Raw genomic sequence first — 25,830 nt, 5'->3', positions numbered from 1 at the left:
CAAGGATATGGGTCGAGGGGGCATATTGTGGGGGGGGGGGTTCAGGTGTCATATTCTGCCCAGTATTCAGGGGTATAATCAGGATAAGGGGGCAGATTCAGGGAGGGATTAAGGGGGGAGGGGGCATATTCAGGGAGAGTTTCAGGGGGGCATATTTAGGGAGGGTATCAGGGACAAGGCGGCATATTTTGGGAAAGTTTCAGGGTGGGCAGTTTCTAGGGTGGGCAGAGCTGGGATGGGGGCAGGGGTTAAGAGGGAAGGCTTGGAAAGAAAGGGTCTCTTACAGGGAGGGGCATATTGTGGGCACGTTTCAGGGCAAGGGGGATTGTGGGAAGTTTTCAGGGGGGAGGGGGCATATTCAGGGAGGGATTAAGTGGGGAAGGCAGCAGATTCTGGGAAGGTTTCAGTGGTGGGCAGTTTCTAGGGTGGGAAGTAAGGAAAGAAGGAAGGAAGGAGAGAGAGAAGGAAGGAAGGAAGGAAGGGGTGGGTGAGAGAGAGAGGGAAGGAAGGAAGGAAGGAAGAGAAGAAGAGTTTGGATTTGATATCCCGCTTTATCACTACCCGAAGGAGTCTCAGAGCGGCTAACATTCTCCTTTCCCTTCCTCCCTGACAACAAACCTTCTGTGAGGTGAGTGGAGCTGAGAGACTTCAGAGAAGTGTGACTAGCCCAAGGTCACCCAGCAGCTGCATGTGGAGGAGTGGAGACGCGAACCCGGTTCCCCAGATTATGAGTCTACCGCTCTTAACCACTACACCACACTGAAGGAAGTAAGGAAGGAAGGGGTGAGAGAAGAGAGAAAGAAAGAGAGACAAGGAAGGAAGGAGTGAGAGAGGGAAGAGAGAGAGAGAAGGAAGGAAGGGGTGAGAGAGAGAGAAGGAAGGAAGCCTGCTCTTGTAAGAGACAGCGGCGGGATGAGCGCCCCGAAAGGAGCCCTTTTGGGGCACTCATCCCGCTGCCGCTTCTTGCAGGGGCAACCGTGGCTACCACCCTACTCTGCGGAGGAGGGGGGAACAGCCCGATTTCAGACTGCTCGCCCCTCCGCTGCTGCTGGGAGTCATGGCTCTGGTGGCAGAGGCATCCTGCTGCCGTCCAGTGCCTTCGCCGCATAAGACGCACAGACATTTCCCCTTCGTTTTTAGGAGGGGAAAAGTGCGTCTTATGGAGCGAAAAAATTGGTAAAAGAGCACAAAAATTGTAGCATTACACGTAAAACTTAGTACAGTGGGCCTACTACAAATACATAAGTGGGTCTAAAAGTGTGGTTATAGGCCTAAATTTGAAATGACAATACAGTGGTACCTCGACTTACGAAGTTAATCCGTTCCGAAGGCGCACTCGTAAGTGGAAATCTTCGCAAGTCGAAGCCACCATCTCGGAACGGAAAAAAAATTTCATACCTCGAAAAAAGCGCATTGAAATCTTCGTAAGTCGAGGTATCATGCCGCCGCTTTCACTTCAGAAGTCGAAAATTTCAGAAGTGGCGGCCATTTTATCGTTTCCGGAGGTCATGCGGAAGTCAAAAAATGCGGAAGTCGAGTCGCTTGTAAGTCGAGGTACCACTGTATTAATAATGCACACAGGCTACAAAAAACTGTAGTATTAAACTTGAAACATTATTACAGTAGGCTCATAGAAGGTCTAAATTTTGATTACAGCTTGACTTATTATTTACTAGATTTTTTTTTAAAAGTGGGTTGTAAAACTGGTTCTTACATTGGAATTTAAAGTCCGTGGAGAATATTCTCCAGAGAATTCTCTAGCGGACAATATTCTCGGGAATATTTTCTGGAGAATATTCTCACCTCACATCACTAGTTGGACTGCAACTCCCATCATCCCTAGCTAACAGGACCAGCAGCCAGGGATGATGGGAGTCGTAGTCCATACCCAAGTTTGAGAAACACTGCTCTGGAAAGCTGCTTTCCCTAGGAGTAAATCTTATTGGACTTAGATGGATCGGTTGTCTGAGTAATAAGGCAACTTCTTCACTATATCCTTAAGCAGCAGGTACTGTACCATGTGTCGCTCAAGAGATCTCAGAAATCAGTGCAGTTTCAAAGTTGGTGGTTAGAATCAGTGCAGCTTTCAAAAGTTCGCTCTGCTGTGGTGTTAGCAGCACCGAAGTCACCTTCCCAAGGCACAAGACCAGGCAGTGTGTCTGGAGGTCCTGGGCTGCCCAGATGATAAGACCCCCTCTCACTTTTCCCAAAGGAAAAGCAGAGCAAGACATTTGGTACCAGCTGGGCTGCAGGAGTTGCCGGAAGGAGACTCCCATTTCGAATTTCTCTCTGCCATCTAAATGGCGTCCAGTTGCATCCAAACACAGATGGAAACCTGGTCTTTGATCTCAGGAACAGTCCTGAGAAATTTGGTTAAGTCCTCCTCCGTTGTCTCCCAAGATAGGCGGAGGCCAATCAAATCTTAAGAGGCGTCCAGTGCATAGCGAACAGACAAAACCAAAATATATACTGTAGAAGACTATCATAGGAGACGCGGGTGGCACTGTGGGTTAAACCACAGAGCCTAGGGCTTGCCGATCATAAGGTCGATGGTTTGAATCCCCATGACGGGGTGAGCTCCCGTTGCTTGGTCCCTGCTCCTGCCCACCTAGCAGTTCGAAAGCACGTCAAAGTGCAAGTAGATAAATAGGTACCACTCCGGCGGGAAGTTAAATGACGTTTCTGTGCGCTGCTCTGGTTCGCCAGTAGCGGCTTAGTCATGCTGGCCACATGACCCGGAAGCTGTACACCAGTAATGCGAGATGAGTGCCACAATCCCAGAGTCGTCCGCGACTGGACCTAATGGTCAGGGGTCCCTTTACCTTTACCTTTAGATTATTGGAAAGTGCCCAGCATTGCCCAGGAATTCTGGGGGTGGGGGGAAATCCTGAGATGTATAAATAGATACAGTGGTACTTCGGGTTAAGAACTTAATCCGTTCTGGAGGTCCGTTCTTAACCTGAAACTGTTCTTAACCTGAAGCACCACTTTAGCTAATGGGGCCTCCCGCTGCTGCTGCATCGCCAGAGCACAATTTCTGTTCTTATCCTGAAGCAAAGTTCTTAACCTGAAGCGTTATTTCTGGGTTAGCGGAGTCTCTAACCTGAAGCGTATGTAACCCAAGGTACCACTGTGATGTAATTTGTTAGTTTCTAGTGCTGTGCGTGGCACTTACCTGGAGAATACCTGGCCAGGATCTGGCCCTGAATCAAACAGATTCCATTACTACAGGGGCCATAGATGAGACAGCACTGGACAAATGGGGGCAGTGGTTGGTTTTTCTGGCCCCCCACCCCTAGTCCTGGGGTTAGAGCTCCTCTTCCTTCCAAATCCAGTGCACAGCCCTATTAGTTTGTTTTCATATTTGGTTAAAAACCAGTGCACTTCTCAACGTCTCGGCCCACCATCTTGGGCGATGAGATCTTCAGAGGTGTCGAAATCGTTTGGAACGGTTCAGTCTGCCATCTTCATTCAAAATGGTGTGGGCCAGTGTCCAAACACTGATGAGAACCGTCTCCCCCGCCTGAGGAGTCGTCGCTTCAAGGTTGGCGCCAATGTCCGGAGACGGGTGACAAACCGCTTTCCAAAATGTGTAGTAGTTGGGGGGCGGGGGGCTGCTACTACCATATGTGGGTCCCTGCGAGGCCTCTGAAACCCTCCCGCCCCTCTCTCTCGCATTGTGCTGCAGGCCCCATGGACGCCCTCCCCAACGGCTTTGCCTCCCTCACTCCCGACGGCGACCTCTGCTCCCTCCCCGGAGTCACGGACGCCACCATCCTCATCAGCAACGTCTGTAGCATCGGGGGCCACGCGGCCGAGGAGCTCTTCCAGGGGCCCCGGGACAAAGACAGGCCCCTGGATCCTTCCGGGATCAGGCTCGAAGGCGACCTGGCCGCCGATGGCAGCCAAGAGAGGCCCGGCGAGAAGGCCGCCCTGCACAGCCCCTTGAGAGAAGAACATATCACGTGTGTGCACAGTAAGGAGAGGGGGCCGGAATGCGAGGGTGGGTTGGGTGGGCAAGCAGATGAAACAGCCCTCCTTCTCCCCCCGGTGGCATCTTCAAGGCTATTGTCCCTAGACTGTCTTGGACGGTGGTGGTTGCTTCGATCTGGCTTCAGGCCCAGCTGGAGGAGGGAAACCGCCTTTGGTGCTCGGGGGGCGGGGCGGGGGGAGTCCTGTCTGGTTAGTTTCCTTGAGCCTCCTAGCAGCATTCGCTACCCTCCGCTACGGCGCCCTTCTGAATCGTTGCAGCAGGGTTGGGCTTTGCAATTGCTCCTGCCCTTCCTTTTCTATTTTTTAATCTATTATTATTTGTATTTGCATGCTACCCTTCATTTGTGGCTCTCAGGGCGGTTCACAACATGAATGTGGAAGATAAAAAAACCCTGCAAAATGAATAATTAAGAACAAGAACAAAAAAGAAACGCCCCGCCCCATATTTAAAAGGGCGTTAGATGTTAATCAGCCCAAGTTCTGGCTGAAGAGGAATATTTATTTATAATGAAACACAGAGAAATATAATGGCAGGTGCCATAATAATAATAATAATAATGATGATGATGATGATGATGATGTACCGTGCAAAGGGGGATATCTAGAGCCAAACATAGAGGGACAGGTTTCCATATGAAACACAATAAATAGATATCACAAAGTTCCAAGTAGCACAAATGGGTTTGCGTTCTCCTGGGCCTTATTGCTCCAGCGCATTATGAAAAGGCCCCATTTCCCAATGAAGTCCTAGATCTTACCATACATGTCAGCTTAACAATGCCTGGTTTAAAAGAAAAAGAAAAAAACACTGGTGCTGTTAGCATGGTTAGCATGTTGGACTGCAACCGGGGAGGCCAGGGTTCAGATCCACAGCTTCTGAAACCCTAAACCCCGAGGCACAGGGGCAGTTATGGGAGGGATGGAACGGGGGCACAGCCTGCGATTAAATACAAGCAAGATGGAGGTGCTGTGGGGTTGGGAGAGGATTAGTGCTGGGTGGATACCTCTCCTGCTAGGTGGCAATTTGAGAGTCCTCAATTTGGGAAGTGCAGATGTTGTCAGTAGCCAGGTGTGCCTTTTGTTAGGAGGCAGTGAGAGATTTTACTTTCTTGGGCTCCATGATCACTGCAGATGGTGACAGCAGTCACAAAATTAAAAGATGCCTGCTTCTTGGGAGGAAAGCAATGACAAACCTAGACAGCATCTTAAAAAGCAGAGACATCACCTTGCCGACAAAGGTCCGTATAGTTAAAGCTATGGTTTTCCCAGTAGTAATGTATGGAAGTGAGAGCTGGACCACAAAGAAGACTGATCGCCGAAGAATTGATGATTTTGAATTATGGTGCTGGAGGAGACTCTTGAGAGTCCCATGGACTGCAAAAAGATCAAACTTATCCATCCTTAAAGAAATCAGCCCTGAGTGCTCACTGGAAGGACAGATCCTGAAGTTGAGGCTCCAGTACTTTGGCCACCTCATGAGAAGAGAAGACTCCCTGGAAAAGACCCTGATGTTAGGAAAGATGGAGGGCACAAGGAGAAGGGGACGACAGAGGATGAGATGGTTGGACAGTGTTGTCAAAGCGACAGGCATGAGTTTGGCCAAACTGCGGGAAGCAGTGGAAGTCAGGAGTGACTGGCGTGATCTGTTCCATGGGGTCACGAAGAGTCGGACATGACTAAACGACTGAACAACAACAACAAAAGCTTTGGCTAGCATGCTGGCTGCAGGCCTTTCCTGCAGAAGACAAACGTAGCCACAAGGACCCGTGCCCTGATGGTGTCTTGGCTATTGACAGGGCCTTCTTGGTGGTGGTCTTGGGTCCGCTAATTGAACCTGTGATTGCCCCTGGCACTGCTGATGCAAATGAGAGCCTGGAGATGGGAGATCCGATGTATTTCCGTTTATTCAGCCGAATAAAGAGAGCAGAACAGATTCACGCAACAGAGTGGAAAGGCTTTCTGGGACGACTCCTCAGCTCAAGCTGTAAAGGAGGAGTGCCAATTCCAGTTTACAACACACATGATGTATAACCCACAACCGTTCGAATATCTCTCCTTACAATTCCTATTGGTTACGAAATTGCCGTTTACAGGATTCCTGATCGGCCTACATCATGTCCCTCTAATATGTACCCCCACCAATAACATACATCCCACGTCCATTCAAATTAGCAGTTTCTCCAACGGGGGTGTGTTCTATAATATTCATGAAGCATTTGAGCATGCGTACTAGTTCTTAAACTATCACCTGCTATTTCTCCTTGTTATCGAGTCACCTCGAAACTGTAAATCTATCATTCTCAGGGTCTTTTTCCAGACTCAAGCTGACTCCTTTAACACCCCTTTTCCAATCCTGTTCCCTTTAACATAGACACCTTTGTTGATTGCATCCTTTCACAAGCCCAGGAGCTGCTCGTGGCCATTAAGGCCCATCCATCCCTAACAGGCAGAGCAGTAACTTCAAAGGCAGACACAGTGGCTGCCCCCAAACTTTGGAACTCCCTCCCTAAAGAGGCCAGACTGGCTCCCTCCTTGTTGTCCCTTCTGCCGGCAGGTGAAGGCGGTTTTATTCCGACAGGCCTTTGGGGACTGACTGAGGTCTTTTTGAAGGAAATGGATTTTTAAATGGGGCTGTGCTGTATTTAATATAAAGAACAGGATTGTGTATGTAGGACTTCCCCCGGCCCCACCTGATCTCCCTCCCCAACGGCTCACTGCCTACTTCATCATGATATGGTGAAGGTGATTACTTTCCCCCACAAAAAAGCACATAGAACTGCAGAAGGAAGTTGGAAGACCAAGGCGATCTCTCTTCCTCTTTCTCTTTCTCTTCCTCCCACTTCCTCCTTCAGCAGAATGTGCTTTCCAAAGCTTGGAAGAGAACCCAAGAACAGGAAGCTCAGTGGCCGGGGGGGGGGGAGCAATCTGGGGGAATGGGAAGAGAGGCAGGGGGAGGCAGAAAATGAGGAAGGCATAGAAGTCGGGGAAGGGGGGAGAGTGCAAAAGGGAACACACACACACACACACACACACACACAATTTCCTTTAAAATGGATGCTCTTAAAATTGCACCTCCCACCTCAGTGGCTTCTCTCCTTCCTATCCAAATCACAGATCAAATCTATCCCCCTTGATTGAACACTACAGATCACAGCTTCAGGGCTTTTTAGCTTTTGTTCTTGTTGTTGTTTAGTCGTTTAGTCATGTCCGACTCTTCGTGACCCCCTGGACCAGAGCACGCCAGGCACTCCTGACTTCCACTGCCTCCCGCAGTTTGGTCAGACTCATGTTAGTAGCTTCGAGAACACTGTCCAACCATCTCATCCTCTGTCGTCCCCTTCTCCTTGTGCCCTCCATCTTTCCCAACATGAGGGTCTTTTCTAGGGAGTCTTCTCTTCTCATGAGGTGGCCAAAGTACTGGAGCCTCAACTTCAGGATCTGTCCTTCTAGTGAGCACTCAGGGCTGATTTCCTTCAGAATGGATAGGTTTGATCTTCTTGCAGTCCATGGGACTCTCAAGAGTCTCCTCCAGCACCATAATTCAAAAGCATCAATTCTTCGGCGATCCGCGTTCTTTATGGTCCAGCTCTCACTTCCATACGTTACTACTGTCCAACCAGTGAGCACTCAGGGCTGATTTTTAGCTTTAGCATAATGCAAAAACACAGCTCGAAATCATTTTCATGGGACCCCCCCGCTAAACAACCACAGCTGTCTTCAGTCGTTTACTGGTGGTTCTGCTTGCCACAGGATTAATAATAATAATAATAATATTTTTTTAACTTTAAAAACAATTTTATTGAGATATCCTTAAAAATATAATCCAATATTCATACAATATTACATTTGAACTTAAGGAGATACAAAAAAGTAAAAAGCAAAAAGAAAAGATAAGTTACATACACAACTCACATCCAATTACAGAAAAGAAAAATTTACAAATAATAAAGGTAAATTAGAAATAAAAGTTAAAGTTATAAATTAAAAGACTTCCTAAAGTTCTACTTCGTGTTCCTTACAAATATTTCTGTCAATGCTGTTTATTTTATTTTTCCCAATCAAGCTTATATCCAAGTACTATTATTTATATCTACATTTTCCTTACTCCTGTGAGTGAATCACTCTAAACAGATCAACAATCTTGTTTCAACTCCTTCTTTTTTCATATATTCTTCTACATATTTCCATTCTCCTGTCACTTTTTGGTTTGAAATATTTCTGATAGCTGCTGTCATTCTTGCCAAATTCATAAACTCTACCAATCTTAAATGCCATTCCTGTTATGATAATAACCCTGAAGCTTCATGAGGATTTGTGCCTTGGAGCAGGGCCGGATCTGTAGTTTTGTTCAATGTGCAGACTGCAATGTCCACTCTAATTTGATGGCATGTAAAACGGGGCAGCTAAAAGGAAGTCCCTTCGCGCAACGCAGCCAAACGGTGGAACTCCCTCCCACTGGAGGCAGGGATGGCCAGCTACCTGGATGGATTTCAAAGAGGTCTAGAGAAATTCATGGAGGGAGGAGAGGCCTATCGATGGCTCCTAGCCAGGATGGCTGTGCTCTGCCTCCACAGTTGGAGGAAGCGATGCTTCTGAATGCCAGTTGCTGGAAAAGGCAAGAGGGGAGACTTGCTCTTGGGGTCGGATCCTGCTTGCAGGTTTCCCATTGGGGCATCTGGGTGGCCAGTGTGAGAAGCAGGATGCCGGGCTCTCACGCAAAACACAGATTAATTAATTTTATTTATCTGTGCCGTAAAATTTACCCACTGCTGGATGGTAAAGAGAACAAGCCGCCAACAACAGCCCTCGGAGTGGTTTACAGAAAAAGATAAAGCAAATTTATTGATGATGATGATAATAATAATAATAATAATAATAATAATAATAATAATAATAATAATAATAATAATAAATTTTTATTTATACCCTGCCCTTCCCAGCCAAAAACCGGGCTCAGGGCGGCTAACACTCATTAAAATCACAGCATAAACATAGAGAGGATCAATTGAAAATAACAGATTAAAATATAAATTTAAAAATTCAATAATTAAAACTGCAGTCTCATTTTTAAATAACCCACCAATAAAAAATGAAGCATAAATATCAAGTAGAAGCTAACCCAAAGGCCAGGTGGAACAGCTCCGTCTTGCAGGCCCTGCGGAAAGATGCCAAATCCCGCAGGGCCCTGGTCTCTTTGTGATAGGCTGTTCCACCAAGTCGGGGCCAATACTGAGAAAACCAAGCATCTTTGTTGCTCGGGACCTCCAAAAGATTATTATTTGAGGACCTTAAGGTCCTACACGGGACATGCCAGGAGAGGCGGTCCCTTAAGTACGAGGGTCCTAAGCCGCATAGGGCTTTAAAGGTCAAAACCAGCACCTTAAACCTGACCCTGTACTCCACCGGGAGCCAGTGCAGCTGGTGAAGCACTGGATGAATGTGGTCCCGTGGCAAAGACCCGGTAAGGAGCCTCGCCGCGGCATTCTGCACCCGCTGGAGTTTCTGGGTCAGCTTTAGGGGCAGCCCTGCGTAGAGTGAGTTACAATAATCAAGTCTGGAGGTGACCGTCGCATGGATCACTGTGGCCAGATCAGGGCGAGAGAGAAAAATAAGCAACAATAATATCAATGCACACAGGAAGTAAATGAACCACAAATCTACAATAACAGAATATGGTGTCGGGATTTAGAATTCAAGAGGTTGAGCTGTAATTCTGCTAGATATGACCTCATAGCCGGACACACACACAGCCCTGTCTCCCACCCACAAAGAGCCTACTTCCTTCTAATATTTAAAACTGGCTTCTGCACCTCCAGGCTATTCTCAGGGGCACCCAAGCGGTGTCCATCCTCCCCCTCCCCCCAATGAACTCTGTGGCTCGGCTCCCTTAAGCCAGCCAAGCTCCCGTCGCTTCAGGTTTCTCCTCCTGTCGTTTCTGCCAGACATCCTGGATGAGTTCCTGCAGACCTACGGCAGCCTCATCCCCATCAGCGTGGACGAAGTCGTGGAGAAGCTAGAGGACATCTTCCAGCAGGAGTTCTCTACGCCTCAGAGGTAGGGCCTATCTTCCCCCTCGGGGGAGTTGGACTCCTTCCCCTGCCACTCTGTCTCCAGGCAGGGGACAGGTGGAGAGAGCTGGGTGAGGGCAGTCGCCAGAAATCGAGGCTCCACATGGCTTCAAAGCTGAGTGTGAGGGGCTCAATCAGGAGACCTGGGTCCTTTCTTTCAGCGCCTGGGGCTAAGGTGGGCTTAGTAATTTTACCGACCCGACTTCTCTGGCAGGATTGACTTCGGTTAAGACTCTGCATCTTATGGGGTGTTCGGTTCCAAGGGTTTGGGCACACACATGAATATTGCGTACAGTGGTACCCTGCAAGACGAATGCCTCACACAACGGAAAACTCGCAAAATGAAAGGGTTTTGCGAGTTTTTAGTTGACTCGCGAGACGAATTCGTCTATGGCCGTGCTTCGCCAGACGTAAGCCGGCACCGGAGCTGCGCGGCGCCATGTTTTAAGGCTGCAGCTAGTGAACAGCAGTGCTGCTGTTCGCTCGCTGCAGCCTTAAAATGCGGCGCAGCTCTGGGGCCGGTGCCGGTGGGGAGGGGGGCCGTCAGATCGGCCCCCCTCCCCACCGGCCCCAGAGCCGCGCGGCGCCACGTTTTAAGGCTGCAGCGAGCGAACAGCAGCACTGCTGTTCGCCCGCTGCCGCTTTAAAAAGGCTTACCTTTTGGCTCCGGTGGGGAGTGGTGTTTTCCGCGTCGCGTCCGCCATCTTGGATTGACTCAGACATGCGCAGTCGATCCAAGAAGACAGCCCCCCTCCCGACCGGCCCCGGAGCCGCGCGGCGCCGCGTTTTAAGGCTGCAGCGAGCGAACAGCAGCGCTGCTGTTCGCTCACTGCAGCCTTAAAACGTGGCGCCGCGCGGCTCCGGGGCCGGTCGGGAGGGGCCCCCGGACTTTCCCCCCCATAGGAACGCATTAATTAAATTTCCGCAAGACGCATTAATTAAATTTCCGCAAGACGAAGAGTCTTGCAGAACGAATTAATTTTGTCTTGCGAGGCACCACTGTACAGTGGTACCTTGGTTCTCAAACATAATCTGCTCCAGAAGTCCGTTCCAAAACCAAGGCGCGCTTTCCCATAGAAAGCAATGCAAAACAGATCAATCCATTCCAGGCTTTTAAAAACAACCCTTAAAACAGCAGTGAATTTTACTATCTAACAAGACCATTGATCCGTGAAATGAAAGCAATAATCAATGCACTGTACTATAAAATGAATAAGGCAGTAATGTAGATGATAAGAATTAAAACTAATTTTTTTTTCTTACCTGCACTGATGATAGTCACAGTTTGGATGGGGGGGGGGGGGCCTTTTATCCATTTCCGCAGCCACACAATCAAATCAGTAGCCGAACTGGGTTCCGCACAGTCACCAAAACAAATTCACTGAAAAAGTATCGAAAACAAAAACGCAAAATAAATAGCAAAAACAAAAGCGCCAAACCTAATCCGTTCCAGACGTCCGTTTGACTTCCAAAATGTTTGGAAACCAAGGCGCGGCTTCTGATTGGTGCAGGCGCCCCGGAAACAATAGCCGACAGCCGCATCGGACATTCGGCTTCTGAAAAACGTTCAAAAACCGGAACACTTCTGAGTTTTCGGCGTTTGGGAACCAAGGCACCACTGTATACCCAAATCCTTGGAGCTGTCCCCCGTGGCATTTTTGTTCTCACTGTGATCCCTCCTCCGGTGCTCTCTCTCCGGACCCTGCAGGAAAGGCATGGTCAACCAACTGATCCAGTCCTACCAGCGCTTGCCGGGCAATGCCATGGTTCGGACCTTCCGGGTCACTTACAAGCGCCACGTGGTCACCATGGACGACCTGCAGACACTGTACGGGCCCAACTGGCTCAACGACCAGGTAGGCTGCAGAGGCGAACAGGGCAAGGGAGAAAAAGCTTGCATGGCTGGGAGGTGGGGGTTTTTTTGTGGGGGAGGAAGCAAGGTGAATGACTGGAGGAAAGTATGGTGGCGGGGAGAGAGACATGGGAGAGGCACAGCCAGCAGGGGTGCAGTTATGAGAGCTGGCATGATGTCCCCTGCCTCTCTCTTGTTTCTCCATTTGCAAAATGGGGGTGACGTTTCAGATCTCCCCCACTGGGTTTCTGGGACCAGTGTACAGTAAGCCGAGTCCTGCGTCCGGTTCTGGGCACCCCAGTTTAAGATGGATATTGACAGGCTGCAAGGTGTGCAGAGGAAGGTGACCAAAGGGTCTGGAAACCAAGCTGGATGAGGAACGGTTGAGGGAGGGAGAAGAGAAGACCTATGTCAGTGTTTTGAAAAGGAAAACGGTTCTGACCTCCTTTGCCTGGTCCTCGGACCCTAGTAGGCACAAAGAGTCCTTGAAAAAGAGCACTTTGCAGAATGCTGCTTTTATTACAAAACAAAAACTTCTCCAACCATGACCGACAGCTTTACACATCAAACACAACCAGCTTTCTACCATCCATCCATCCAACCAACCAACCAACCTACCCAACCACCACAAACACCCAAACAGATCATCCTATATATTTGGGTGAAAGGTTGCATGATTCATGCAGGCTTTGCCGATTCATTGTAGGCCGCTGACTCAGTTCCTTTTCTATTAAGGAAACAGCGGCTAATTTTTAAGCCGTGACAACCTAGAGGTGATGCGATAGCCCATCTTCCAATATCTGGAAGGGCATCATGTGGAAGGTGGGGCAAGCCCCGCCCAGAACGGCTGAGCCAACCCAGTCACATGGGCAGGTTACTACTACTAAAATTATTACAGTGGTACCTCGGGTTACAGACTCCACTAACCCAGAAATAGTTGTTGTTGTTTAGTCGTTCAGTCGTGTCCGACTCTTCGTGACCCCATGGACCAGAGCACGCCAGGCACTCCTGTCTTCCACTGCCTCCCGCAGTTTGGTCAGACTCATGTTGGTAGCTTCGAGAACACTGTCCAACCATCTTGTCCTCTGTCATCCCCTTCTCCTTGTGCCCTCCATCTTTCCCAACATCAGGGGCTTTTCCAAGGAGTCTTCTCTTCTCATGAGTTGGCCAAAGTCTTGGAGCCTCAGCTTCAGGATCTGTCCTTCCACTGAGCATTCCTTCCAGAAATAGTACCTCAGGTTAAAAACTTTGCTTCAGGATGAGAACAGAAACCGCGCGGCGGCAGCGGGAGGCCCCATTAGCTAAAGTGGTACCTCAGGTTAAGAACAGTTTCAGGTTAAAAACGGACCTCCAGAACAAATTAAGTTCTTAACCCAAGGCAGCACTGTATTAAAGGTAAAGGTAAAGAGACCCCTGACCATTAGGTCTAGTCGTGGACGACTCTGGGGTTGCTACGCTCATCTCACTTTACTGGCCGAGGGAGCCAGCATACAGCTTCCGGGTCATGTGGCCAGCATGACAAAGCCGCTTCTGGCGAACCAGAGCAGCACATGGAAACACCATTTACCTTCCCGCTGGAGCGGTACCTATTTATCTACTTGCACTTTTGACGTGCTTTCAAACTGCTAGTTGGGCAGGAGCTGGGACCGAGCAACGGGGCTCACCCGCGGGGATTCGAACCGCCAACCTTCTGAGCGGCAAGCCCTAGGCTCTGTGGTTTAACCCACAGCGCCACCCACTGTATTACCAAGCCTTTTTCTGCAGCTCCAGAGGGTAGGGCCCCAATTAATGGATTCAAATGACAAGAAAGGAGATTCCAACTAAAGATTAGGGAGAACTTTCTGATGGTGAGAGCTGTTCAACAGTGGAACGGTCTCCCTCGGGAGGTGCTGGGTTCTCCCTTCCTCGGAGGTTTTTAAGCAGACGTTGAATGGCCATCTGTCATGGATGCTTTAGCCGAGATTCCTGCACTGAAGGGGGTTGGACTGGATGACCCCCCCAGGCTACCTCCCAACTCTACAATTCTATTTTACTTTATTTACCAATAAAGTAGATTGGTAAACCTCATGAGATTGGCAAGAGTTTGACTCTACCTATGTAATAAAAGCAAAAGGACAAAGCGCTTTTTTTTTGGTTCTGAAGTGGCTGTTAGAAGCCCTGATCTGTAGGAATTCTGATGCAGGCAATGGGACAGGCCTCTCCCAACCAGTTGTCCAGTGAACCCCCAGTTAGAAAGGACTTTGTTGTTCAGTCGTTCAGTCGTGTCCGACTCTTCGTGACCCCATGGACCAGAGCACGCCAGGCACGCCTATCCTTCACTGCCTCTCGCAGTTTGGCCAAACTCATGTTAGTAGCCTCGAGAACACTGTCCAACCATCTCATCCTCTGTCGTCCCCTTCTCCTTGTGCCCTCCATCTTTCCCAACATCAGGGTCTTTTCTAGGGAGTCTTCTCTTCTCATGAGCCTCAACTTCAGGATCTGTCCTTCTAGTGAGCACTCAGGGCTGATTTCTTTGAGAATGGATAGGTTTGATCTTCTTGCAGTCCATGGGACTCTCAAGAGTCTCCTCCAGCACCATAATTCAAAAGCATCAATTCTTCGGCGATCAGCCTTCTTGATGGTCCAGCTCTCACATAAGAAAGGACTTATGCGAACAAATTCGTAACGAAGCTTATATGGGGTGCTTCTACACAACACACAAGGAGTCCTAAAACAGCCTCCTGCATACATCAAGGAAGGTCATCGATCATGGGTTGCGAAATGTCTGACCCCACACTGGTATCAACTTCCTTGGGGTGCCCCAAAACATTTGGTCTCAACACTTTAACCCCAATCGCCTTGGCAACCAGGCCTTCAGTAGGGGCTGTTAACAGTTAAGTCCCTTATCTTACTTCCCTGTTCCCAAAACATGCCAAAGAGCTTCAAGGAGAGATGCTGGATTATTCCCCCCCCCTCACTCAAGAGCACAAATAGCAAAACATCCTGGCTGGCCTTGTTGCTTGCGGCTCTCTTGAGGTCAGATAAGGAGAATTAAGGAATGCAGCGTAGGAGGGGACGCAGGAGAGTCGCAAAGCGCAGAAACACAAAAACCAGGCCAGACAGATTCTATGTGAAAGGTTAAAAGCAATCGACGCTGAAACGGTTGTAACGAAACCTGTATCAAGAATTCAGTAATCAAATTCCAGATTTTTTATATCACTACGAATGGATGTGTGAATGCTATTTGGCATAATAAATCTGGAGGATGGAGCCTAGCAAGGGGTCCTGCCGTTTCCTTTGAGGAGGAGATGGAGGAGATGAAAGAAATCTGTTTGTTGACCCCTAACCTACTTCCCTCCTTTTTTCTGGGCAGGTAATGAACATGTACGGGGACCTCGTCATGGACACAGTGCCAGACAAGGTGAGCATCGCTATTAACCTCCCAGTGACCTTCCAAGCGAAGGAAGGCATATAATTTTAATAATAATAATAATAAATTTTATTTTTCACTTATGGGGGGGGGGAGTTATGTGCAGACCCATGGAGGGAGCGAACAGGCCCTTCGCCATGTGTTCATAAGAAGAGCCCTGCTGGATCAGGCCCATGGCCCCTCTAGTCCAGCATCCTGTTCTCACAGTGGCCGACCGGACGATGCCTGAAAGGGAAGCCTACAAGCAGGAACAGGGGTGCTCTCCCTGCTTGCGATTCCCAGGACCTGCTATTCAGGGGTGTTTACTGCCTCCGACAGGACACAGCTGTTGTGGCTGGTTATTATTTATTAAATTTGTACATCGCCCGTAGATCTCAAGGAGGTTTATAACAAAAAAAATTACAAGGTGAAAACCACAAAAAGTGTGATGGAAACGATAGCCTCACCCTCTGTGATTTTGTCCGATTAAAACCATCCAAGCTGGTGGCCACCACTGCGTCCTGTAGGAGAAGGTTGCAGTTTGTTCCTTGCCAAAGCAGCCCCTCTGCCGGAGCTCAGTTAGACATGGACCAAGAGAGAGGGAGCTTTGTTCTTCCAGCAGGTGAGGGTGACCTGACCTCTGGCGAGTCACGCTAGAAGCAGCACCCACCTCATCCTCTTTCTTGCCATGAGAAAGGAGGAGGACAGTGAGAAACTAAAAGAGGCGAGAGGAGAAAGGCTGGCCCATGTGATTATGCAGTGGTTACATATGCTTATGACCACTGTTCCATAGAAATTCACTCCTTTAATTTTTGTGTCGTGATGAGGAAGATTATCTCGAAACAGTGTGATTATCTGGATCACCACCTTGGCACCACTCCACGTGTATCTATGTGCATCTCAAGACTGATTTATTTATCGACAGACGAATATTGTTTTGCTGGCTACTTAAAGACTTCTATTACTTTCAGAGACTTTGCTGTTATGCATCACATTTGCAAGAGTACATTTTGGTCTCAGTATTATGTTATGTCTGTTGCGTTTAAAGAATTAGTGCCTTTACTATTTACTGGTCTACGTGTTGCCTTCATTGTTTGCTGATCCACTGTTTGCAACACAGGGGTTAATTGTTAGGATCTGGAAAGGTTGCAGACGGTTTGAGCGGATGGACCCGAGTGGCTGTCATTCCCCATTATCACCACTTGGTGGTGCTCGTGGACCGGTCTCCAATCTGCCGCAGCCTTTGCAAACCTCTTTATTATTGTTTACAGCAGGGGTTCCCAAACTAAGGCCCGGGGGCCGGATGTGGTTATTAATGGGGCACAGGAATTGGTTCTTTTTTCTTTTCAAAATATAGTCCGGCCCCCCACAAGGTCTGAGGGACAGTGGACCGGCCCCCTGCTGAAAAAGTTTGCTGACCCCTGGTTTACAGTATCTACATTTATAAGCAGCCAGCAACCTTTTTAGGCGTGTTCCGATATGTGCACGACTGCGTGCACGCACATCGCACTGAACCCAGAAGTCGGGGGGGGATGTTTCCGGAACGTGACCCCCAAGCAAATCGATCGCTACCTGCGCCACCTTTTCCCTCAAAGGAGCTCAAAGCGATGTACATGGTTCTCCTCCATTTAATTCCCGCAAGAAACTGCGGGATAAGTTAGGCTGAGAAATGCAGCCGCTGGCCCAAGGTGACCCAGTGAGCTTCACAGCTCAGTAGGGTATTTGAACCCTGGTCTCCCAAGTCCTAGCCCTCTAACCTCTACACTACACTACTGCCTCTGGGCCGTGAGAGTGCCAGATTGGCAAGGGCTTGTATATCCACTATAAATGACTGGGATCTAGCCGGTCGGTCCAACTTGGGGGTGATATCACCCTCTTCCCGCTGCTCTGACTCGCTTCCTGCCTTGACGCTTCCCTGCCCTCCAGCCCCACACCGTGTCGCCTCTTTCGTGGACCCAAAGCGACTTGTTTTCTCTTCCGCCAGGTTCATTTCTTCAACAGTTTTTTCTACGATAAGCTACGAACCAAGGGGTATGAGGGAGTCAAGCGCTGGACCAAAAACGTGAGTGGCTGCCAAGGATTCTCTTCTCCGGTGCCCTTTGCAGGGTGGAGGAGCAGAGAGCGAAAGGAGGCGTGGTGCAGAATTATTATTATTATTATTATTATTATTATTTAGAAAAACACACCAAATAAATTATACACCGTTTGATTTAGGGAAGGTGAAAGACCTCAAAGGGGTTTACAAAGAGAATGAAACAATAAAATCTCCAGGAAGAAGAGTGAAAGCAACCCCTTGAAATGCTCTAATGATAAAATCAGCAATAGACTAAAAAGAGAATAGAACATACATCCACATTCTAAGCGTCTGGGTGGTCCAAGATGGCAGGAGATAAAGGGAGTTGGCTACCCAAAATTGACAAGCACTGGACTAGGGAAGGGCCATAAATTGGTGGCAGAGTGGCCTTGCAAGCAGAAGGTCCCAGGTTCAACTCCTGGCATCATCTCCAGGTATGGCTGGGAGGGACTCCCTGCCTGAAATCCGGCTGAGCCCCTGCTGAGCTAGTGTCAGGAGTGAGCCAGCAGCAAATAGCACTGTTCAAGTTTGAGCTGGCTCTTTGTTAGCAAGAACACAATCTGCACAGACTTGGCTGAGCGGCAGGCCTAATGAACACAGCCGCTCATCCCTGGCACCGTATTTTTCGCTCCATAAGACGCACTTTTTTCCTCCTAAAAAGTAAGGGGAAATATCTGTGCGTCTTATGGAGCGAATGGTGGTCCCAGGAGCTCCAACTTCCTGTATTGCTGAACGTCCAAGAGGAAGGGTTGGGCTGGATGACCCTTTGGGGTCCTCTGCGGTTCTGTGATTCCATGGGGGGCGAGGAGGCAGAGGAGAACTTTTTGGGAAGGGGCTGCTGAGTGTGACCCGGTGTGCCTGCCCCTTAACAGGTGGACATCTTCAACAAGGAACTGCTCCTCATTCCAATCCACCTGGAGGTCCACTGGTCTCTGATCTGCGTGGAAGTGAAGCAGAAGAAAATCACGTACCTGGACTCCCAGCGCACCCTCAACCGGCGCTGCCCCAAGGTAAAGGGCTGGGTGGTTGGGCCAGAAGCAAGGAGCCCCTTCCTTCCCTCCTCCTCGTCCTCCTCTGATAGTTCCCAAGAGTCACTGTGCATTTGGACCAGTTCGAAACTGAGCTGCCACAGCTTCCGTCAAAGAGCCGGGGTGTGTGATGCAGAATCCTCCATGGATTCACTTGGGCCGCCGTCCCCCACAGCCCTACAGTTCCTTGAAGGGTGAGATCCCTGGCTGTTCAGCATGATGGCTGCGCAGAACCTCCACCATTGGTGAACTCCTCTGAAATGCAGTCACCGGGAATCGCACGGGAGCAGAGTGTTCTGCTTCTGGCCTTCTCTCCTTCTGCTTGGCCCCTGTGAGAACAGGATGCTGGACCAAGTGGGCAGCCTCTGGCCTGATCCACATGCTGCAGGGGCCCTTCTTAGGTTCCTGTTGCATCTATTTCCTTCCTATGCCACCTGTGAGGTGGGTTAGGCTGAGAGAAGGTGACAGGCCCCAGGGTCAAACCCAGCGAGCTCCGTGGCCGGCTGGGGATTTGAACCCGGGTCTCGTTGGTTCAGCGCTCTAACCCCTGCACCACTCTGACTTTCAAGGCCAAAGGCTGTCTGAAGATTGGGTGGGGACCTCCTAGGATGACAGTGCCTTAAGGGCTCGATGATGGTGATGATAATTTATTTACCGCCTACCCATCTGCCTAGGTTTCCCAGGCCACTCTGGGCGGCTCCCAACAGAATATTTAAAAAACGATAAAACATCAGACATTAAAAACTTTCCTGTACAGGGTTGCCTTCAGATGTCTTCCAAAAGTCAGAGAGTTGTTTATTTCCTTGACATCTGATGGGAGGGCGTTCCACAGGGCGGGTGCCACCACTGAGAAGGCCCTCTGCCTGGTTCCCTGTAACCTCACTTCTCACAGCAAGGGAATTGCCAGAAGGCCCTTGGAGCTGGACCTCAGTGTCTGGGCTGAGCGATGGGAGTGGAGACGCTCCTTCAGGTATACTGGGCCTTTGAGGCCATTTAGGGCTTTCAAGGTCAGCACCAACACTTTGAATTGTGCTTAGAAATGTACTGGGAGCCAGTGTAGGTCTTCCAGGACCGGTGTTATGTGGTCTCGGCGGCCGCTCCCAGTCCCCAGTCCAGCTGCCGCATTCTGGATTAGTTGCAGTTTCCGGGTCACCTTCAAAGGTAGCCCCACGTAGAGCGTGTTGCAGTAGTCCAAGCGGGAGATAACCAAAGCATGCACCACTCTGGCGAGACGGTCTGCGGGCAGGGAGGGTCTCATCCTGCGTACCAGATGGAGCTGGTAGACAGCTGCCCCAGCTTCAAGGGTAGCAGTGTTGCAATTGGTTTACAAGTAATAATAATTTTATTATTTGTACCCTGCCCATCTGACTGGGTTGCCGCAGCCGCTCTGGGCAACTTCCTGCATGTGCAAAAACATAATGGGCTTGAGAGGAGGGGGTGAGGGTGGTCTCGCTATCTTGCCCTTTAGGAAGGGGGCTGAGAAATGGACCACACTTCCCAATGTACATGCTCACACTCAAAACCCGCCTGTTCTCCTCCTCCCCCCCCCCCCAGCACATCTGCAGATACCTGCAGGCTGAAGCAGACAAGAAGAACCGTCCGGACTTCAGAGACGGGTGGAAAGGGGTTTTTCAGATGGTGAGTGGTATCCCTCCTCTCCCATTTGCTCACCGGAGGGAGCAGAAAGCTGTCCCCTCTCCACCCCAGCTATGCCCATGCTCCAACCCGCTATAACTGGGCCAGAAACGGCTGATTAGCGCAAAGAATGGTGCGACCTGGGTTTGCACCGACGCAGAATGCTCTTGAGAGAAATGGGGGCATCAGGGGGGGCAGGTTTTAGACTGGTCTCTCTTGATTTCTAAGAGGTCGTGTGTCTGCTTGCTGGCATTTATCAGAGGCTGTGAAAATATTGGACCTTGAAAGCAACTGGATGAGATTAGAAAAGCGCTCCGGAGTCCGAGACATGGGGAACTCACAAATTAAAAATTTGGTATAATTGGAATTGTATAATTAATTTGGATTGTAATTCGATTGGTAATTGGAAATATATATTGGAAAATCAATAAATATGATTTAAAAAAAAAAGATTTCTAAGAGGTCGAGGGAGCGAGTGACTCAGAGCAGGCCTACGGGCCTCCCTGCCAGGAGGATAGTCATTTGGTGGTGCTGTTCTGCCTCCTCACCCTGACCCACTCTCCCTTTCGTTCCTTCCAGAACGTCGCCAGGCAGAACAACGACAGCGACTGCGGCGCTTTCGTCTTGCAGGTGAGGCAAGGGGGGGGCGCAGGAGGGGTCTTGAGGTTTCCGAAAGGCAACAGACACTTGGTGGCTTTCAGAAGGGAAAGGTGCCATTTCCCCTTGTCTTCTCCATCAGCTGCCCCCGTCCCCTTGGCCATAAACATTCATGCTGCCCAGGTGGTGGAAATCCAAGGATGCTGAATGCTGGGTAGATTCAGGACAGGTAAAAGAAAGTCCTTCGTCACACAGCGCAGGGTTAAACTGTGGAACTCCCTCCCACTGGAGGCACCGACCTAAATGGCTTTAAAGGGGATTAGACAAATTTGTGGAGTGGGGGGGGGGGCTATCGATGGCTGCCAGCCTTCACAGTTGGAGGCACCAATGCTTCCTGGTACCAGTTGCTGGAAACTGCAGGAGCGGGAGAGTGGCTCTTGTGTTCAAATCCTGCTTGCAGGTTTCCCATGATGGGCATCTGGTTGGCCACTGTGAGAACAGGATGCTGGACTGGATGGGCCATTGGCCTGATCCTGCAGAGCTCTTCTTGTGTTCCTGTGGCTGCCTAGGCGAAAATAAAGGGGGGGGGGGAGAATCAAAAAATTTAAACCAGAAAGCATCACACCCTGGAAGGACAAATTTATAAAGAGCCAGGGTAGTTTCGAAGGGATAGTAAAGTATTGACTCGCACAGTGATTTCCTTTACGGATAATAAAGACATATAAGTCACACACACACACGGCGGCTCCCAACATAATATTAAAAACACAATAAAAGATAAAACATTAAAAACTTCCCTAAGCAGGGCTGCCTTCAAATGTCTACTAGAAGTCAGTTGTTTATTTCCTTGAGATCTGGTGGGAGGGCGTTCCACAGGGTGGGTGCCACCACCGAGAAGGCCCTCTGCCTAGTTCCCTGCAACCTCATTCCTCGCAGGGAGGGAACCGCCAAAAGGCCCTCGGAGCTGGACCTCGGTGTCCGGGCTGAACAATGGGGGTGGAGACGCTCCTTCAGGTCTACTGGGCCTTTGAGGCCGTTTAGGGCTTTCAAGGTCAGCACCAAAACTTTGAATTGTCCTGGGAGCCAATGCAGGTCTCTCAGGACCGGTGTAATATGGTCTCAAAATGGCTTTTATTCTGAGAAGAGGATGCTGAACTCGATGGGCTATTGGCCTGATCCAGCAGGCTCTTCGTATAACCCTGTGAGGTCAGGTCAAGCACAGGAGTCTGTGTGCCTAATTCTGAATACCTGCCTTCCCCAAGCTAGGGCCCTCCAGCAGTTTTGGACAACCCCTCCCATCAGGCTCCTTCAAGAGGTGGTCCTGTTGACGGAAACTCCGAATTACCCCTGGGGTGGCTTACGAGCCAAGTCATATTTGCCAGCCTCCCAAAGTTAGGTGTTCTGGTTTTGTTTGTTCGTAGAAATTCAGGGTTGGGGTCTAAGGGAATGCTTTCCATCACACCAGATTTGGAAGACCGTCTCTCTGGTTCTTGGCAGCGTGCGACGTGAGGAATCCTTTCTCTACCCCACCCACCCAGCTGGGGAGAAGGGTGGGGGCTCCTGGTCCGCTGAGCAGAGGTCCTCACTCTTGGCTGGGGAGATCATGCTCTAGAGGGCCTTATTCAATCGGGCAGTGCGCCCCCAGCAACACAGCCACCACCTTCCCCCTTCTGCGGAAGAAAACCGAGCCTCAATGCTGTGATCAGGGGTGAAAACGCTGTTTGTTAAGACAAGGCGGCCCCACCAGCCACTCTCTTCCGAGCTGATCTGTCGGGCCTCCCGATTACATACAGAACTGAACAGCTTTTATAGGAGCAGCAAACTTATCCCAACCTGGATGATAAGACTAGAAATGAGCATCGCAGGGGGGAAAGCACAGGAACACAGCATCTCTGCTCAAATCCTGCTTAGAATCATAGAATCCTAGAGTTGGAAGAGACCACAGGGGCCATCCAGTCCAAACCCCTGCCAAGCAGGAAACACCATCAAAGCATTCCTGACAGATGGCTGTCAAGCCTCTGCTTAAAGACCTCCAAAGAAGGAGACTCCACCACACTCCTTGGCAGCAAATTCCACTGCCGAACAGCTCTCACTGTCAGGAAGTTCTTCCTAACGTTTAGGTGGAATCTTCTTTCTTGTAGTTTGAATCCATTGCCCCGTGTTCGAAAGCACGCCAGTGCAAGTAGATAAATAGGAAGGTAAACAGCATTTCCATGCGCTCTGGTTTCCGTCAAGGTGTCCCGTTGAGCCAGAAGCTGTTTAGTCCTGCTGGCCACATGACCTGGAAAGATGTCTGTGGACACACGCCGGTTCCCTCGGCCTGAAAGCAAGATGAGCGCCGCAACCCCAAAGTCGCCGTTGACTGGACCTAACCACCCAGGGTCCTTTTCCTTTACTTTACTTTACTTAATGGGCACTTGGCTGGCCACTGTGAGAACAGGATGATGGGCCATTGGGCCTGATCCAGCAGGCTCTTACGATGTTCTTAGATACATGCTGATCGATTCTCCTTTCCTTTCTCTTCCAGTATTCCAAATTCCTGGCGCTGGGCCTCCCCTTCTCCTTCACCCAGCAGGACATGGCGAAACTGCGCCGTCAGATGTACAAGGAGTTGTGCCACTGCAAGCTCATCGCGTGACGAGCTCACACATGCAGAACACACACACACACTCACACTCACACAACACACACACACCCTCCCAAAGACACCAACTTGGACAGGCGGACACGAGACTCCTCCTTCTTCAGCTTGACAGCAGCGCCTTCCGGGGCCATCCGATTTGGGGTGTACGGAAAGCAGGCAGGGGGGGGGGTCCTTAGGTCACTGGAATTCTTGAGGTTTAACAAGCGGACTTGTTTTGGGGGCGGAGGTGTCGTTTTGAACCCGAATTAACCCCCCTCCCCTTTTTCTTCTTCTTCTTCTTCTTCTTCTTCTTCCTGGTCTCTCGTTTTGTTTCGTTCGTATTTAAAACCGACCTCCGGGGGAGGGGGCCTTTCTCGTTAGGGAAGTTGCTGGGATGAGGGGGGGGGACACACGACGGATGGGTGGGATTGAGGGCAAACGGGTGGGATTGGGGAAGTTTCTTATCACTGAACATGCCCTCTGCACATGTTCCGCTCCGGATCAGAGGGAGGACTGAGGGGGATAGAGTCCAAAAACGAGGGACCAGGAAGGTGGGGACGGGGACGGGCATAAATTACCCTCCTGCCCACCCCAGCTTCTCCCTCTGCTTTATCTCGCCCTGTTGGTTACTTGTGTTATTGGATAATGTATGTTCTGGTTTTTATCCCAACGCCCCTCAAGGGAGAGGGAGTTGGGAGTTGGAACAGGGGAAGAAGGGGCTCGGGTGGGGGGGGGCAGGTTTCTACACTGGGGCCGAGATAACGGAAACAAGCATTTTTTTATACGATGGCTACCATTGTGGGTAATAAAAAAAAAAGCATTCTTTGGAGAAAAAGGCAGCCGCAAATGGATTTTCTAACCTCCTTGCGTTGTGCGGCGCTACACAAGGGTGTTCTGTGCAGTTTTACAAGGTGAGCAAAGAGTTTTGCACCTCCTGTCCTAGATCTGCTTTTTTAAAAACAATATATATAGAGAGAGAAAACAAAACAAGGTCCTAAGCGTTTGTGGTGGAGAACACTGTCTGTGGCTATGCTCTACCTCCATCAACAGGGGAAGCAATGCCTCTGAATTCCAGTTTCTGGAAAGTCCAGGAGGGTAGAGGTCTTGTGCTTGGTCCTGCTTTCAGGTTTCCCACTGGGAGAATAGGATAAGGGACTTGTTAGGCCCCCTTTTGGCCTGACCCAACAGGCTCCCCTCCCCCCCCTCCAATAGAGGAGCTTCGACAAGTGCGATAAAACCTTGGGAGGGTTTTTGTTGTTTTTTAGGGGGGTGGAGCCTTTTGGGGTGGGGGTGGGGGGGTTCTGCCCCTCCATAGATCTGCGTCCTTCTCCCTCCATGGCAAGCACTATAAATCGGTGTGGGAATCGGGTTTTTAAAATGGAACCTCCAGAGGTTGGATTCTGCTGGGGAATTTGGGGGGTTGGGACTGCAGGTGAGGGGGGGGCGTGATTGAGCAGGGGTGGGTTAACACTGGAGGTACGAAGGCAGCTCCATTTGTTGTGAACAAACACAGTGCATGGTAGCTCTCACTTTTCTTTGTCGGCCCTGTTTAGTTATTGCACCTTTTCCTCTGAGCTCAACGTGGCATACACGATTCTCCACACACACACACCCCAATTCTTCATCTTATCCCAACAACCCTGCAAGGTAGGCTAGGCTGAGGAAAGCAGCGGCTGGCCCAAGGTCACCCAGTGAGCAGCGTGGCCGGGGGGTGGGGATTTGAGCCCTGGTCTGTCCCAGGTCCTAGTCCAACACACTAGCTGGCTCTCTGTTGGAGGAAACGCAGACATTGTGAGGGTAGTGGGAGAGCCATTCTAAAATCGGAGCCAATCATTGTGAAAGCAGGGGGACGTTCTCATTTTGGGGGGCTGGGGCAAATTCCCCACAATATGCGCGTGGTACGTTCCAACGTGGATCTCGGCTAAACATACACAGTGTGTGTTCATGGGGCATCTTTCTTGGGCATCGCCCCCATGGGTGCAAGACGTCCTGCTGTCTATCTGGTTATTGCTGCATTATTAGTTTTCCTTGAACCCAGTCCTGCCTTTAGTGACTCATCGACTGGATCGAAAGCCTGTGTGCTTTTTCTCCTCCGCAACAGCTTTGGGAGTGAGTCACTCGGGTTCCTCAGAGCCTAAACGGGGCCAGGAACCTTTTCTAGTCCAGCTCAAAATACTCTGGCCGCTGGTTTCTTCCTCCTGGAAGGGCCTAGGCCTTGGCTGGCTCTTTCCCGGACAAGGGAGACGGGCCGCGGGGCTTTAATTATAGAAATATTTATGTACCACTGTATCGCAGGAAAGGGGTTGAAGTGGTCTGCAATAATACCTATGTACTGTAAAATCAACTAACCATTGCAGAAAGATAATGGTCTCACATCCCTGGAAGCGCAGAAATGCTTTCAGCAGGTGTTTAAAAGCCAGCACAGAAGGTGTCAGTGGCAGAGAGTCCCACAGGAATGGACCAAAGACACAAAAGGCTCAGTTTCTTGTTAAAACGTGCCTCCCAAATCTAGGGGACAACCAACAGAGTTCCTTCGGATAATCTCAATGATCAAGCTAAAGTATAAGGGTCC

The 25,830-nt window shown here is 49.8% G+C and overlaps 1 protein-coding gene across 1 annotated transcript in view; it reads left to right on the top strand.

Moving 5' to 3' along the window:
* Positions 1–23,349, top strand: part of SENP3 (SUMO specific peptidase 3) — a 29,138-nt gene extending 5,789 nt beyond the window's left edge. Inside the window, exons 3-11 of the mRNA XM_033170006.1 lie at positions 3,689–3,976; positions 9,936–10,047; positions 11,770–11,917; positions 15,266–15,313; positions 17,286–17,363; positions 18,248–18,385; positions 19,958–20,041; positions 20,618–20,668; positions 23,163–23,349. Of these exons, the coding sequence (XP_033025897.1) occupies positions 3,689–3,976; positions 9,936–10,047; positions 11,770–11,917; positions 15,266–15,313; positions 17,286–17,363; positions 18,248–18,385; positions 19,958–20,041; positions 20,618–20,668; positions 23,163–23,273 (1,058 nt within the window). The 3' untranslated portion in view covers positions 23,274–23,349. The remainder of the gene's footprint in view (positions 1–3,688; positions 3,977–9,935; positions 10,048–11,769; positions 11,918–15,265; positions 15,314–17,285; positions 17,364–18,247; positions 18,386–19,957; positions 20,042–20,617; positions 20,669–23,162) is intronic.
* The last annotated feature ends 2,481 nt before the right edge of the window (positions 23,350–25,830 follow it).

Source organism: Lacerta agilis, chromosome 14, assembly GCF_009819535.1.
Source record: "Lacerta agilis isolate rLacAgi1 chromosome 14, rLacAgi1.pri, whole genome shotgun sequence".
Lineage (NCBI taxonomy): Eukaryota > Metazoa > Chordata > Lepidosauria > Squamata > Lacertidae > Lacerta > Lacerta agilis.
This window is presented reverse-complemented; position numbering and strand designations above follow the sequence as displayed.